Source organism: Cavia porcellus, unplaced genomic scaffold, assembly GCF_034190915.1.
Source record: "Cavia porcellus strain 051 isolate PalLab524CR breed Dunkin Hartley unplaced genomic scaffold, mCavPor4.1 scaffold_2, whole genome shotgun sequence".
Classification (NCBI taxonomy): Eukaryota; Metazoa; Chordata; class Mammalia; order Rodentia; family Caviidae; genus Cavia; species Cavia porcellus.
Window position 1 is genome coordinate 140,794,882 of NW_026947485.1, and position 16,477 is coordinate 140,811,358.

General features: G+C 33.1%; 1 protein-coding gene across 3 annotated transcripts in view; it reads left to right on the forward strand.

Moving 5' to 3' along the window:
* Pja2 (praja ring finger ubiquitin ligase 2) overlaps positions 1–16,477 on the forward strand; it is a 67,512-nt gene that overhangs the window by 21,078 nt on the left and 29,957 nt on the right. Inside the window, exons 2-5 of one of the 3 annotated variants that reach the window (XM_063245472.1) lie at positions 5,821–5,937; positions 7,302–7,502; positions 9,022–10,060; positions 12,668–12,703. In XM_063245472.1, the coding sequence (XP_063101542.1) occupies positions 5,907–5,937; positions 7,302–7,502; positions 9,022–10,060; positions 12,668–12,703 (1,307 nt within the window). In that variant the 5' untranslated portion in view covers positions 5,821–5,906. The remainder of the gene's footprint in view (positions 1–5,820; positions 5,938–7,301; positions 7,503–9,021; positions 10,061–12,667; positions 12,704–16,477) is intronic. The other 2 variants (XM_003479302.5, XM_063245473.1) reach the window with 2 other exon arrangements.

Sequence of the window (16,477 nt, forward strand, 5' to 3'; positions counted from 1 at the left end):
AGATTTAGAGAAATCATTTGACAAAATTTAATGTGTCAATGTGGTTCAAACATTCATCAAACTAGGCATGGAAGGAAATATCCTTAATTTGATGAAGCACATCAACAACAAAAATCTGTGCTTAGTATCATACTTATAAAAAGCTATTGATTCATGCCCAATAAATATGTCTCCCTCTTTTGAAGACTGTACTGGGGTCCTTACCAGTACTCTCAGGAAAACAAAATAAAATATATACAGAATTTAGAAAGGACTGAAGTAAAATCCAAATTCATTTACTAATAAACTATTAAGTGATTTTAGCAAAGTGTTGATTGGATATAATACCAGTATACAAAAATTAACTGTAATTTGTGTACCAACAACAAAGAAGGGTAAAATAAAAACTTTCAAGTACATTTAGAGTAACCCCAAAAGTATGTAGGGTAACTAAGAATTTATCTAATAAAACTTGGGCAAAATGTGTATGCTAAAAATTACAAAAATATGCTGAGACTACATAAATGGAGCATAATCCATGTTTATACAGTAGGAGATTGAATATATCACACCCCACCTACTCACACAGGCTTATCTCTTTAAGTATGCTGTACTCAAAATCAAGATCCTGGAATTTTGAGAGGGAGAAGGACATGGGTTGGCACACTTTTAAAAGTCATTAAATACTGGTATTCCTGTTATCAAACTTGCTGTGAAGTCAGAGAAATTAAGATAGTATTGTGTTAGAACAAATGTAGACAAAAAGGCCAAGAGAAGAATATGAGCACTAAAATAGACCCTCACTTTATATGGTTTTTTAATTCATGACAAATGACCCCCTGAACTTAGAGTTTATTAATAGGTTATGCTAGGTCAGCTGAATATTCATTGGGAAAAAAGTCAACTTGACCATTAACAAAACAATATTCAGAGGATCATGAGTCTAAATTTAAAAGGTAAATAAAGCTATCAGGTTTCTAGAAGAAAGCCTAGAAGAATATTTTCATGACGTTGGGACAGGCAAATAAGACAAAACATGTAAATTAAACAACACAAAATTAAGATTTTCTGTTCTTCAGCACATGATTTAAAAAGGGAAAAGGCAAGCCATAGGCTCCAAAATGTATTCACAGTAAAGGAATCTGATTAATGACTTGCACTGAAAAAATGTACGTAATTTTTACTAAAAAAAAGTTTAAAAGAAAAAAAGTAAACTGATTTTTTTTAAATATGCAAAAAAAAAATACAAGTTCTTCAGTAAGACATAGAAAAGACCATTGTGCATAGGTGAAGTTTCCTGTATTAGTCATCAGGGAAATGTCTTACTGAGGTAGCACTATGTTCCTACTAGAGTGATTGAAATTAAGAGAGTGACAGTATGAAGTTTACCAAGGATAAAAAAAATTGATAATATTGATGGTGGGAGTGGGTAAATTGGTTCAGCCCCTTTACAAAACTGGAAAGACAAAAAAAAAAAAAAGTTAAACATGGTCTTACATTGACTAATTCTAGGTCATATACTTAAGAAAGATGAAAAACGTAAATTTACAATGTAAATGAGTCTTAGAAATGTGTTGAATAAAAGTAGATGAACTCAAAGGAGTTTATACTTGTATGGTTTTGCTCTGGAGTTAAGACAGGAAAAACTAATTTTCAGCTAATAGAAGTCATGAAACTGGTTGCCTCTAGATTTGGGGAGGTGATAACTTGGAAGAGAAAACCTAAAATAATGGTAGGTTCAATATCTTAAATTTGGTAATTGCTCAAATTAATTGTACGTGTAAAATGCATTAAACCATGCGTTTGAGAGTTAGACATTTTATGTGTAAATAGTTCTTATTTATTGTACAGAAAAGGAAAATACTTTAAAAGTTTTTATTATTAAAATTTCCCAAGTCCTGTAGAGTGCTAGGAGCTCCCATGTATATTTCATCCAGCTTCAACACTTTGCCGTACTTCTTTCTCCATCCTTTTCCTGCTCACGTCTTACATATGCTATTTTTTGTATTTAGCACACATCTAAGTGTCTAAGTATTATGGAGGTATTTATTCTGAGCATATTTTATATTGATCATCAAATAAAACATACTTTTGTGTATGTAATTTTGAATTTTCTGGTTTTTTACTTTTTAGCACCTATAATACTGAGTTTTCTTTTTTCTTTCAGAGCCATTGTTTTTGTTTGGTGTTTTGTTACTGTGGCTGTTTTCCCTGATTTGATTGACATAGAACTAAATCTTTGCTGCTGCTTTATTCCAAACTGATTGGACTTGCATATTACAAAGGAGAGTAGGATGAGCTGAAGACTGTCTTATTTGTAGCATATTTGAATCAGAAATCTTAACTGAAGTAATTTTGAGTATTTTAAAATTTTGTTTTTTAATATTCTTTCATAGTAGTTTGTTTTTGTTGGTTGCCCTTTAATCCTAACTCTTTCCTTCTTATGGTTATTCTTTGAGTAAATCGGAAAATCTTTACAGGTCTGATATGTTGGGTATGTGCCCATTCAGTGCATTCTTCATATACTTCTCTCTATATATTTTCTTTCTAAAAAAATAGACTATCTTAAGAGCAAAATAATTTAGAGAAGTAGAGACTTTACCATAACAAATTGGAAAAACAATATATCAGTTACTGAAATACAAAGTTTTTGTTTGATCTTAGGTAAGTTTCTCATATCTACTCTGCTTGGTCATGTTTTTAATGTTATTTTTCTATAACAATTCTGAATTCGTTATTTCTTTTATATGGAAAAAATCCACATGCCTATCATTGTATCAGATTACCTTTTGGTGTTACCAGGAATAACAAACCCATTTTACCTCAGAAATTTTAACAGTTGTATTTTTAGAATTGCTTTATATTTGGAGCTTATTTCTACTTCTGCAGTGGCCTGTTCATAGAATTTGAAAGCAAATGATTCTGCTTACTGTCAGTCCCTCAAATTGGAAGCTATAGGTTGCTTTTTCAGGATACCACATTCTATCCGAGAAAGAAGCACAAAATTGTCTCATTAATTCAGCCAACATTTTAATACATGCTATGTTAGACAGTGTAATAGATGCATTGTATTCTAATAAAAAGAAAATTGAAGCACTTTAATGAGGCACATTATCTAATGTCTTGTGTTTTTATGTTCCTTTAAAAATTATGTAGCCTGTCTAAAGTTGCTGATACAATATCCTAAAGTAATAGTGATGACCTTTAAGTTAGTAATTGACAGATTTAGAATTAAAATTTCTTGTGAGTTATTCCTTTAATCAAAAATTTATATAATTTTTAAAAATTAATAGAAGTATATAAAATCTCAAGTGTTTGAAATGAGGTCTCACAAAGTATGCAAGAATCACTCATATTTATTTATTAGGTGTTTAGTACAATTCAGTAGTATGTTCAAGTTTAAATACAGACTTGCAACTGATGAATTAACCATTTTAATTTTTCCCAATGAGTTTAATCTTTATTCCCTCTCCTGTCTTTTCTTTTTCTTCCTTTTGATACTTTAGATAGACTCATAAAAACATGATTATACTGGCCTTAGATAAAATAATTCATATCTACAACAGGGACATAATCTACTTACTTATGAAACAAGAACCACTATTGGAAGCAATAAGCAGAGAATTAAGAAAGTATATTTAGTGATGTCTCCCAAGTTCATGCCTTTTTTAGTATTATCTCTTGTACTGACAGCTCTCAAATTTTGCTTATAGCTCAGAATTCTCCAGTCACTTCCAGGCTCCTACTTAATATTTAAACTCTAATGTCTAATATCTAGTTATGTTAATATCTCAAACTTAGCACATCCAAAACTGAACTCAAGATATTTTCTCCAAGGCTGCTGCTTCCATAACATTTCCCATTATTGGCAAATCCATTTTTCCAATAGTCTGCCCTGGAAAATGTGCAGTCAACTTCAGTTCCTTCCTGTCTTTTGTATCTTGTATCAGTAAATGTTGGCTCTGTTTTCCCAGTATATCCAGAAACTGTTTCTGCTGTTTCCCTGGTCTAAACCCCTGATTTCTTGCCAGTATTATTTTTTTAGTTCTGTAACCAGTCTTTGACCTTGGTTTCTTTCATGGTGTTCAACACAGTGGCTGGAGGATTCCTGCTAAAACAGAAGTCAGATGATGTCTCTTCTCTGCTCAGAACTATTCCGTGATTTTTTGTTTGTCTGATCTCAGAATGAAACTAACTTTCTAACATTAGCCTTTGAAAAGCCTGTGTGATTTATTCTGCTTCACTCTTCCCAGTCTTTTTGTCATCATTAATTTTCTAACTTTATCTATTTTCTTGTTTTTTGTCCTAGATTTGCTATTACTTGATCATTTCTGGAACTTCTCACTTCACTATCTTCCGTTTATTTTATCTAGAGTGCTTTTCCCCTAGGTTTGTACATTTCCTCCATCGTTTCGGATATTTAATTCAGTGAAGTTATTCACCCCCACAGCTCTTTATTTCCTGCTTTATTTGGACTCAATGTGTTATCTGACATGGTACATATTACTTAGTGTCTTGTCTTACACTGTAATTTCAGAAGAGCAGAAATATTTATCATTTTGTACATCCCCAGCTCTAAAAATAGTACTAGATACATGATAGAAAAAGACTGTCTTCCAAAGAGAAGACTTTGAGTATAATATTTATTATATGATATTCTTTACATTAACACTGCCCTTGTGAAGATTCAAGTTATTTCAGATTACTTTTCTTATTAAGACAACATTAATTACAGCCTGTGGTTTTGCTAGTGTGGTTTAGGTTTTGTTTGTTTTTTAAATATTTTCTCTTTAGCTCTTACAATCTTACTTAATCCAGATCTAGTAAAGAATCTCAATTTTTTGCAGAGTTTGTAATTATGAGTAAATATGTCTGGTCAGATGGCAGTAGAGCTATTGTCTGATAAATTTGCATTAACAATAGTTAGCAGTAGCTCAAATGTTTAATAACTAAGGTGCTTAAATAAAATTAAGCCTTTACTAAACTCAACAAAAGTTGCAACTTCTCAAATAGTATATAAATGAATTAGTTTCAAAACAGAAGATAGTCTTTTTGTATTTGTTAAATAGTAAGTTATGTTTTTTACTGAAAGGCTAGGTTCTTTTTTGGAGGATTAAATTTTCTGGTCAATTGCTTGTTGGTAAAATAAGTATATCATTGTCTATACTTGTTAATTATTGTTATTTGCCATTAAGCATTTATAAGTGAGGTAACAGATTTTTTAATTTTTAGTTTCGAAGTTTATTTTTATTAGTACATGTTAGCAATAGATGATACATTTATCCTGGAGAGTTCATATATGTACATAAAACATCTTAATTCTTTCTTTCTTTCTTTTTTTTTTTTGGTCTCCCACCCTTCCCTATTCCCTCCAACTCTTAATCCTTTTACCATTTAAAAAAGTTGCATTTCCATCTTTTCTTTGATTTTTTTTTTTAAAAATCCTTTTTCCTTTCCTTATTCTTAACAAGAATTTTGATAGTTCCAGGGCTAAAAGATCTGTAGTACTTGATGAAACAGCCTAGTCTATTAGAGACCCAAATAGTTTAATTATATAGACTGGTTAGAACTTCTTCCAATGTATTTGCTTGTTTGCTTATAAATTTTATGTGTTGCTGTCAGTGGCAATGATAAGGATGATATATACCAAGGGGAAAGTGTGTGTATATATATATATATATATATCCATTTTGATAGTCTTGAGGGTTTTTTGATGGGTTTCATCAAATCAAGTTATATTTTTCTAAGTTAAGGTTAACATTTTTTACTATGAAGAGAAACCTCAATTTGCCATTTTTGTTCTTTATTACTAATAGTTTGTTCACTACATTGTTTTTGTAGGAATCTTTGAAGCTTATCCATTGTATGAGTGAAAAATAAATCACATCAGTATTTCTGCTGAACTGGGCACACAGAAATCGCCATATATGTCACAGTACACTGAAAAAGAGCCCTCAGGTAAGGAAGCTATCAGTTTTCTACATTCAAGACTTCTTGTTTTTCCCCCTGTGTACTTTGGGTAGCATGTAAGGCAAATCATTATCTACTATGGGGCCTTCAGGGCCAGTTTTGTTCCTCTTTGGATATTTGCAAAGCTCAAATTTTAATTCTTTTTTTTTTTTTTTTTTTAACTTTTTATTGGTACCAGGGATCGAACTCATGACCGCCTGCTTGCAAGGCAGGTGCTTATCCGCTGAGCTAAATCCCCAGCCCCAAAATTTTAATTCTTGGTATAAAAAGAATTCTGAAATTTTCTTGTCATACCTCTTGACTTCTGTTTACATTCCACATTGGAGACTTCCTTTGGAGCAGTTGTTAAGGACATTGATTCTTAAATTATCAGACAAGAAATCACAACTCTTAATTTTAACTGTAATTTTTTAATTTTAAAAAATGCTGTAGAGTATCTCAAGCTTTTTGAGGTATTTGCACAAGATAATGTAACTCTTGTGATAGTGTCATATAAAAACATTTTTTCCCTGCTCAAAAATGATTACAATTCATAATTCAGCACAGGAAAACTTACGAAGCTTGTTTATTGACTCTACCATGTACTGTGAGGAAACACTTTAGTATCTGCCTAGTATATGTAATATATAATAGGCTAAGCAAATTTAGACTTAATATTTGTGTATATAAATATAAGGCAATGTTTATTAAAAAATGCTATGGTTTACTGTATAATATGCAGTCGTCAAAACCTAATATTCAGGTTGTTTAAATGTTTAAATAGGCTTTTCTTGACATTGTGCATACTATTCACTTACAGTTTCAAAAAGTGTGGTAGTGTGTGTCTGTCTTGGCTCATGACTGTCTTTGGAGAATTTTACTTTAGGCTTTGGAATGTATTTTATTATGTCCCAGTTGTTTCTTCATAGTACACTTACTATGTAAGGAAGTTGCCTGTAATCTTTGACAGGAACTGTAAAGTAATTTTGAAACTATCATACCATGTACAAACAACTCATCAACTGTGTAATGAGCATGTGTATGAAAGGTACTTAGGGTAATTTGAAAGCTGGTTCTCCAATCTGTAAATAGTTTAGGCAATATAAGAATTTGGGACATAAAAAATCTTTTCTGATTTCATTATAAAATTGAAAATACCTTTAAGAAACCACATTTTAGAAGGTGTGTTTTTGGAGGGAGAGGCCACTAAGTCTCATCATATAGTATTTCAGGCTTAATGATCTAGTATATGAAGACTATTCTATGGTATTGGTAAGGTGCACTTGATTTTCAGTAACACATACCTGGTAAGCATATATGTTGCCAAAATAAAGGCCATTGCTGTCCTTTCTTCATTCATTCATTTATTTCAGTAATGGATCAAGAATCCAGCAAGGCTGTGTGGCCCAGATCAGCAGGAGGATACCAGACAATTACAGGCAGGAGATACGGAAGAAGACATGCATATGTCAGTTTTAAACCATGTACAACCAGACATGAAAGAAGCTTAGGCCGGGCTGGTGATGACTATGAAGTGTTGGAACTAGATGATGTTCCAAAGGAAAATTCCTCAGGTACATAGCATGCAGTTACTTCAGGATTATTAACAGTTATGTAGTGATTGATCTTACGACATTTAACATTTAGGGTACATATGTGTGTATCCAATATCATGCATTTTCTGCCAAGAAATTCTGTTTTGAAATTTTTGTTGAATTTAATATTAATAGTATAATATATCGGGACATTAAAAACAAAAGCAGAATTTGCCATGTTATAAACCTATAACGGCACTTCTATGGCAGTGATTATATTGTGATAACCTTTAGCCATAAATCACTCAAACAGAAAAAACAAAACAATACAAAGCTTTTTAATGTGAACTGAGTTTATTTTTTCTGGCATGTTACATTTAATAATTTTAATTTTATGTCTAAATAATTCAGCTTAACTAGTATATTTTTTATCATTTTAAAAAATATAATTGTCAAGTTATCTTCAATTGTTCCATTAAAAAAATTTTAATCAGAGGTTTGAAATGTTTTTAACAGATAACCAAGGACCAGGGATGTAGCTCAGTGGCACAAGTGCCTGCCTGGCAAGTGCGAGGTCATGAGTCTGATCCCTGGTCCAAAAAACAAAAAAAAACCAGATAACTACATACTGTATTTACACCTTTGGTTGGATTTATATTCTTCCTCTTGTCCTCAGCAAAGTAGATAGTACTATTACAGTTTTTACTATCTTCCATATGATGTAACAATTCAAATTACTAGCAAAAGTCTTTTTAGTAAAGAATGTTTTTATAATAAGACAGAACTTTATTATGTTCTAATTTTTGAGTTTTTGTTCCAGCAAATGTGAACATCTTTATTTTTCATTATTAAATTAATGATAATGAAAGAGTTGTCCTTAGAGTAGTTAACAGGCTAGATATGTTTTAACTCTTATATAAAATTCTGATAATTAGAATATAGAAAAGAATCTTGTTTTTCAAACGTGGGTGTTACACATCTAAAATTAACTATAAATTTTTAAAACAATTTTGAGTGTAGAAATCTTACACATTTTTAGGAGCTGAGATACGGTGTTCTAAAGTAACATCCAAGCACAGTAGAGTCTCATTTCTCTTACCTCTATAACCTGTTACATCTATCATAAGTATTTTTGAAGTGTTTTGTTTTTAACATACATATAATAAGAGAAGGAAGGTTTGAAGTTCAGTGAGCAGTCAGATGGGCTTCCCTGTGACATCACTTAAGTTTCTCTTTACATAACTTCTTATTAACCTCTCTTTTATACATGTTTCAGAAGGGTTTAAGTGTTAGAATTAAGTGTTAGAATTAGGTGAAAAGAAAGTTGTTTGCAAGATAAGTGTGCATAGAGACTGAAAAGCTACACAGTGACATAAATGATGAGGTAGCAGTGTGTGCTGCCAGTTAATGTAGGGAGCTTAGAAGCTTTTGCCAAATAAATGCATTCCTATTTTCAAGTAGATAATAATTGATGTGAAATCCATTTAAATGACAGTTAGTACATAAAATTTTGTTGAAACTAATCCCTCCAAAATGTTTTCCTTTGTTCTCTATTCAGGTTCCAGTCCATTGGATCAAGTTCATTCTTCTTTACTCAGTGAACCTAAATTTGAAAAAAGTGCAACAGAAATTTCCATTTGTGGCACAGAAACCATTGAGACCAATCCATCCTTTGCAGTAACACTTCATAGTGGGGAAGGCAGGGAGCCCTTAGGAAGCAATAAGAGTGTTCATAGTCTGTCTGAGGGAAGAGAGCATGCTCCAGGAGCTTGTAGCACCTCAAGTGTTCAAAATGGAATTGCATTGGTTCATTCCAACTCTTATGGTCCATACAGCAAGCATGGGGAGGATAATAACTGTCTTCAACTTTCTGTAGAAATTGTGAAAGGTGGTAGATACCAGGAAACATTAGGCAAAATGGTATTTGAGTTGGAAAATGGAGAAGCAGAAACATATGCTGGTCTTTCACCATCTCTTCCATCTTTTAACAGTGAAATCAGCGATGAGTTTGAAGAGTTAGATCCAGCATTATTAGTGAAAAGTTCTGGTGAGAATGAATTTGTCCATCAGAATGGCCAGCAATTTCAGAGGTCTTCTGAAGCTATTGTTAGAAAGAAACAAGAAAACAATACTGACCAAGAAAGACAGACAGAAAATTCAACTGCAAATGTAGCTTGTTGTGCAGGGCATATTTGTATTGAACAAAATCCTGGTGATAGGGACAAAAAGCATGGAAGTTCTCCTGAACAGGTAGTGAGGCCAAAAGTTAGGAAAGTGATAAGTTCAAGCCACGTGGACCAAGAAATAGGTTTTAATAGGCATGAAGCTAAACAGAGAAGTGTTCAGAGATGGAGGGAGGCTTTGGAAGTTGAGGAATGTGCCTCAGATGACCCCTTAATAAAATGTGAAGAATATGATGATGGAGAGCATGACTGTATGTTCTTGGATCTTCCTTATGCAAGAGTCACACCACAGGAAACAGAAAACCATATAACATCTGAAAGTAGAGCTGCAGCAGGAAGGCAAGAAGTTCGGGACAGTGCCTTTTGGAATGGCTGCAGAGATTACTACCAGCTCTTTGACAGAGATGAAGATAGGTAAGGCCGCATGCAGTATGTCATCGGATTGTGTTGTGAATAACGTGATTTATTTCCAGTATTGTGACATGTAGTTGATGAGTTATCAGATGTGATCAAGGAATGAGATATTTCAACTTAATAAGTTTAACTGTACATGCAAACTACTAGTTAGGGTTTTTCATAGAAGCTTTCTTTGGGACACTTGAATAGTTTACAGAAATTAGTAAATTGAGATAGTTCTTATCAAGGGTAGGGATGCTAATTCAGTTTATGATATTTCAGAGAATGAAATGTAATATTTAAATGTTTTTAAAAATCCATGTTAAACTAGGCAAGGCTGAAGCAGTGATTAAGGTCACAAAAATTATTTATTGATCATATTGCATTAACTTTGTGAATAGCTGTATCAACCATTTCCCTTTCTTATTGATTCTTTCTCTTCCTTTTCCTGTCACTAACTTTACTTTTACATAATTTATTTTGTTACGATTTTAAAATTCTCATTAGCAATTCTAGGTGATAGGTAATACTCTTTATGTCATTTGTAGGTAAAGAAACTCAGGCTCAGAGAGTTAACTAATTTCCAAAGATCACAAAGCAAACAAATGATAGAATTGGACTTCTCAGGACTTACCTATTTCTTAGCATCAGATGCTGTAGTCTTTAAACCTGTTACTGTGCTGCCAAGGGAACATATAATTTAAAATAAACATTTTAGCTGCCTTTATAAGATATAGATTCCTTTTTTTTTTTTCTTTTTGCCAATCATAGGACAACATAAAGAGAAATGAGCATTTTTGCCCAACTGATAAATTTTCATGATCTCAGTACAAACTTCAACGCATCCTTTTAAGGGAGTTGCAATACCAGGATTGCTCAGTTACAGTGCAATTGCAAGATTTTATTAACTAGTAGAAATACTTGTACATTTTTAAAAATCAATAGTATAAAGGACAAGATTTACCATGTTAATATAAATACAGTTTAGGCATTTTAGTTCATGTCATAAATAATAAACAGGAAATATGAATTAAACTGCTATCAGATGTATTTGAAGTTTTAAGAGAACAGCTGAAGTTAATTTGTGCTGCTGTCTTAAAGCTTGTAAATTTTAAGAGATGGCAGATAATTTTGTCTGCTGTTTTTAAGCTAAGAATAAAGTTAATTAAAAATTTTGGCCAACTTTTATTTTTTCAATTGGAGTTCATAGTCTTTTATCCAAAATCCACAAAGCAGAAATTCTAAAAGCAGAAATTGACTTTGAAATCTGACATGATGTTGACTTCCTTGATAGCTGATCTGGAACTAACCTAGAGTAAGGCTCCTGTTTTTTCAATATTCCTACAGTTTACTTTGGAAACAGTATGTTTGATTATGATTTACTGGTCTGGACCTCACTGGGGATTGCCAGGCAACATTTTTAAACTTTGGGGGAAATACCTAAATTCCACAACACTTTGAGCCCTAAGATTTTTGCATTGAGTTGGTATTTAAAAAAAGAAAAGGAAAGAAATCTGCTTGGATAATTTATCTGTTTGAAAGTATCGGTCTTGGGGCTGGGGATTTAGCTCAGCAGCATAAGCGCCTGCCTTGCAAGCAGGCAGTCGCGAGTTCGATCCCTGGTACCGATAAAAACGAAAAAAAAAAAAAAAGACAAGGAAAGTATCTGTCTTTAGAGTAACTTTTTCTCAGTTTTTTTTTTCCCCCCACTTGTTTTGTTTTATTAGACAAGGTCTTGTATAGTTCAGGCTGCCCTGAACTGCAAGACCTTAAACAGGTGATCTCCTGCCTCAGCCTCCTGAATGCTAGGATTACAAACATGTGCCACACACACAACGTGTATTTCTTTCTTAAAAGAAAGTTTAACTTGGCTTTGACTTCACCATAGTGGACGTACTAATCAAAAATCAAAACACCTTAGGTTTTCCTTGCTTTTATACTCAGGTCTAATATTAATGAAATTTATGAAATCTTTGTATTGTTTGCCAACCCTAAGAGAAGGGGTAGTTTTATTGGCTTCTGATTTCTAAATTTATTTCTTTCATTGGTGGGAGAAGTATTATGTATCTGCCCAGGACAATAGGCTTTACATGATGATAGAGTGTTTTCTTAGTATATATCTTTCTTACTTTTTTGCTTGCTGAGACAAAATAACCTAGCACCCACAGATTAAATGAGGAAAGGTTTGTTTTGGTTCACAGTTTGTAGAGGTTTGAATTCAGTCAGCTGACTTCAAGCAGGGTGCCATGGCAGAGAGGCGGCACAGAAGAGAAACATTCTGTGGCAGGGTAGGCAGGAAGCAGTAGCAGAAGCAAACCTGTCCTGTATTATGCCAGCCATACTGTAAGCATTTTATGAGGTGCTTTCTACGCCTGGGGTGGGACTCCCCATACACCCAGAACTGATCAACAAATTCAAATTTGTGGTCTAATCTAGTACCACAAATCTTTAATCCCATTGTCACACTCTCATCCATTTTCATAAACCCTAGGTGAGGCACCTCCAAAAAAACCACACCTCTGACTGCATGAAGTTTTGGGAGAATGTGGCGGTATAAAGTGTAACAGTATACTTATTTGGGTTTTTGTTTTTGTTTTGTTGTTGTTGTTGTTTTCTTTTTATCAGTACCGGGGATCGAACTCTGGACCACACACTTGCAAGGTAGGCGCTTATGCCGCTGAGTAAATCCCCAGCCCCTGTATACTTATTTGTAAGGTTTTTTCTTAAGTGGTATGTCAGCATCATGAACAATGATAGTCTTTTTTTAATAAACAGAACATGCAGATAGGAAAAACTGATAGTTAACAGAAACTTTTTCTTTCACTCATTAGTAATAATATATTAACAGACAGAACTTAAAAGTACACCAAAATGACAGAACAAGCTTTGTAGCATTCTTTAGTTCACTTGAAGCCCAGTGTGGTGGTGCTTGTTTGTAATCCCAGCACTCAAGAGGCTGAGGTAGGAGGATCATCATGAGTTCAAGGCCATCCTGGGCTACATGGTGAGTCCAGGCCAGCCTGAATTGCATAGCAAGACCCTATGTCAAAAAACAAGCAAACAAAAAATCCAAAAATAAATAAAATACACTTGAAATACTAAAAAACAAGCATTTTTTTGAGATCATAGAGTCCTGAAAGTTAACAATTCTGCTTTGGACTGTACTTGCACTTGCATATATTAGCCTTGCATTTGTTTTAGCACCTTGTTTCAGTAGTCTGTAAACAATTTTGAAAAGTAATACCATTGTTGTTTCCTGTTACCGACTCCTGCAAAGTCCTGTAGTTGCCTTTTACAGGGTGCCTGCTGAAGGTCGAAATCTAATAGCCATACGCACTTAGTTTCAATTTGTCCTAGATCATCTACCTTATGTTTTACTGTTATCCATGTAGCTCTAATACTAGCAGGACTGGAAAAACAGGAGATAGTGACTATACTTTTCCATGTTTTACATAGCACTTCTTAATTTTTTTTTTTGTTTGTTTATCGTTTGTTTTGTTTTGGTTGGTGTTTAGTTCTTTCTGCTTTGTAAAACTTAGAGGTGATATATTGAAAAGATTTTTGGTCATGTTTATATTATGAAGATTACAAATAGAACACTCCTCAAGAACATAACTAAAGTTCACTGTGTCATTTTTTATTGGACTTTGGCTACTTTTAAAAGTATATAGCTTATATGTTCTTTTTAAGTGGAAAAATATTTTAATGAAGTTGTGATCACCTTCCCTGTGAAATTCTAAGTGATCACTTAATCACATCTGAAATGTTACACTCTATCGGCTAAGCATTGGAGCTGATAGCATCGCTCTAAGCTGTTTCACAGGAACTGAATACCACCTTATTAAATTAGAACTGCAGGGTGAATTTTAATAGGGAGCGTATAATTACAAGATTTGGAATTAGACCAAAGAGCTAAGGTTAGCACCTTGATTTTTTGAAATATACCCGAGAACTTAAGAAACCGAAGATAAGATGTTGAGTTTTTAAAATCCTTTCAGTAATACTAGCACACTTTAATCTTGGGCCTAACTATTCTGAAGAGAGCCATGCCATCTACTGACCATTCCTTAGACCACTTTCAAGAGTTTTTCTGTCCATGGGACTTAACTTTAAGAAGAGAAAGCAAAAACAAAAACAGCAACATATTTAAGAGAAAACATCAGGACAAGCACAATTGATATTGTTGGGAGAACAAAATGCATATTATCCATTTAGTTTATTTCCATTGGCTGTATTAAAATAAGTTCATTGACATTTTCTTAAGTGCCAGACTTCCTTTCAGGTGTTCTGTAAATGGAATAGTGGTCCCTGCTCTTGTGGTGTTCAGCAGCCTTACAGAGAAGACAAAAATATGCAACTGTAAAGCTGTTCCTATTTTATGTTAGCTGAAAACCAAGAAGAAGCCTCCCCTGATAAGCAACAAATAAAATATATGAGCAATCACAACAAGGATCTTAAAATACATGTTGTATTCCAGTAGACCTTTTTGTGTTGTTTTCAGGTTCATAGACTTTCAGGAGTAAATTAGGGATAGATGAGATTTGTTTCTCAGGCATGCTAAGGAGGTACAATTATTATAATAACCTGCTATTAAAAAAAAAAGACAAAATGGTAAGAGGCAGGTGCAGTTGGAAAAAAAAAGCCATGACTATCTGGGCCTTATGAAAAATAACCTTACGTTTGAACAGATTTGATTTGTATCATCATATTGCATCACAGTAATGGTGGTAAAGTGTCCTGGAATGCTTACATTCTGTCAAAAATTTCACTTTTCCAAAGTCTCTTATATAGTTACATTTCATAAGAACATGTGATAAATAGCAGAAAAGATAAACAAATCATTTCCAAGACAAGTTAAGGAATGACAGATTGCTTTTGGTTGTATTTAGTATTTTATTTCTTCCTGAGATTTATACATGAAGTATCTTTCTTTTTTTCTCTTTTCCTTTCACCTCCTTTCATATGTGAAAGAAGTTTCTTTGGTTCACAACTAAATATGTAAAGGAGGTCACATTTGAGTATTGTCATCACCTGCTCTTAAATGTGTCTCCTAGGTGCTAACAGAGGTAATACAAATGAAAGGCCACATGAAGATTGAAGAGGTAGTTTTTGCTTTGAGAAGATTAGAATGTCTAACTCACTTGCTTTTAAAATGAGGAACAAACATCTGTAGCTGTTCTGGATTCTTCAATCACCGTGTCCTATTTATTCTGTTGCTTACTGTCATTGAAAAGCTATTTTTAAATCTTTTCTGTTTCACTCAGTAGACCCTGCCACTTTCGGTAGATAACTTTGTTTCTTGGTTTCCTAGAGATACTGAATAATTGTGAACATTATTTTCTCTGTATTAGAAAATGTTAGTGTCTGTTGCTAGTTGTAATTTCTTCAGTGAACTGTGCATGCAGTTATTTCTGACCGTGTCCTTGCCCTTGTTTCCTTCTGCCTGTTAATCTTGAATTTTTCTAAATCTTGGGGGCATTGTTCACTTTTCCTTGCTGTCTCTGTTAAATTGTTGCTTGTTAGTATTTTAACACTGCTGAATTTACAAAATAAATGTTCTATATCCACTGTTTCTGTTCTGTCCATATCTTTTATCTACTCCTAACTGTCTTAAAATCCAATTCCTGGTATTCCTTTTTTATTCTGGAATATCATCAGTGATTTCCTGATTTCCACATTCTTTCATCTTTTCTCAATTTATTTTTCCATTTATTTTCCTTGATTTCTCTGCTGCTATTCCGGTTGCTTAGTCATCTTTTCTTTCTTCACTGTTTTTCTTCCATTGGCCTATGTTAACTTCTTTTTTGCTATCTCTTCTTGGGATCCCAGAGGTCTAAATATTTTAGATAAAATATTTAAAATCTAAATATTTTAGATTTTGGAGTCCAAAAGATAAGAGATATTATGTAGGAATTTGTATGACCACTTACAGTATAACCATTAAACATGTAAAGAATCTCATTTTTCTAAATCATTAAAAAAAAAAAAAAAGACAGGTGGCTTACATGACTAATGGGCCACAGTATTGCTGATCTCCAGTATAAAAAAACACAAAAGTTGTCTGACCAGGAGGCTAATGCTGTCATTAAAGACAAACCAGAAGATGTAGAATAAGTTTTCTGTGGTATGAAAAGGAGGAAAATAGTGGTACTAGTAGAAAATCCACTGAAATTTCTAAATAGATTGTATTATTAAACAAGTAACCATTGCCTTTTAAAAATGTTCACCACTTTGACAGTTGTGCCAATTATTTTGTCTGTAGTATGTATCTAAATGCCATCATAGACTGGAAAGGTGAATTTTGGGTTGGAGATATGAGTGAGTGGTAGAGCATTTGCCTCACATGCACACGGGTTTGATTCCCAGCACCAAAAACAATATTTTTTTTTAAAAACCCTCATTTTATAAATGACAAAAAATTGACCTTAGGGTAGT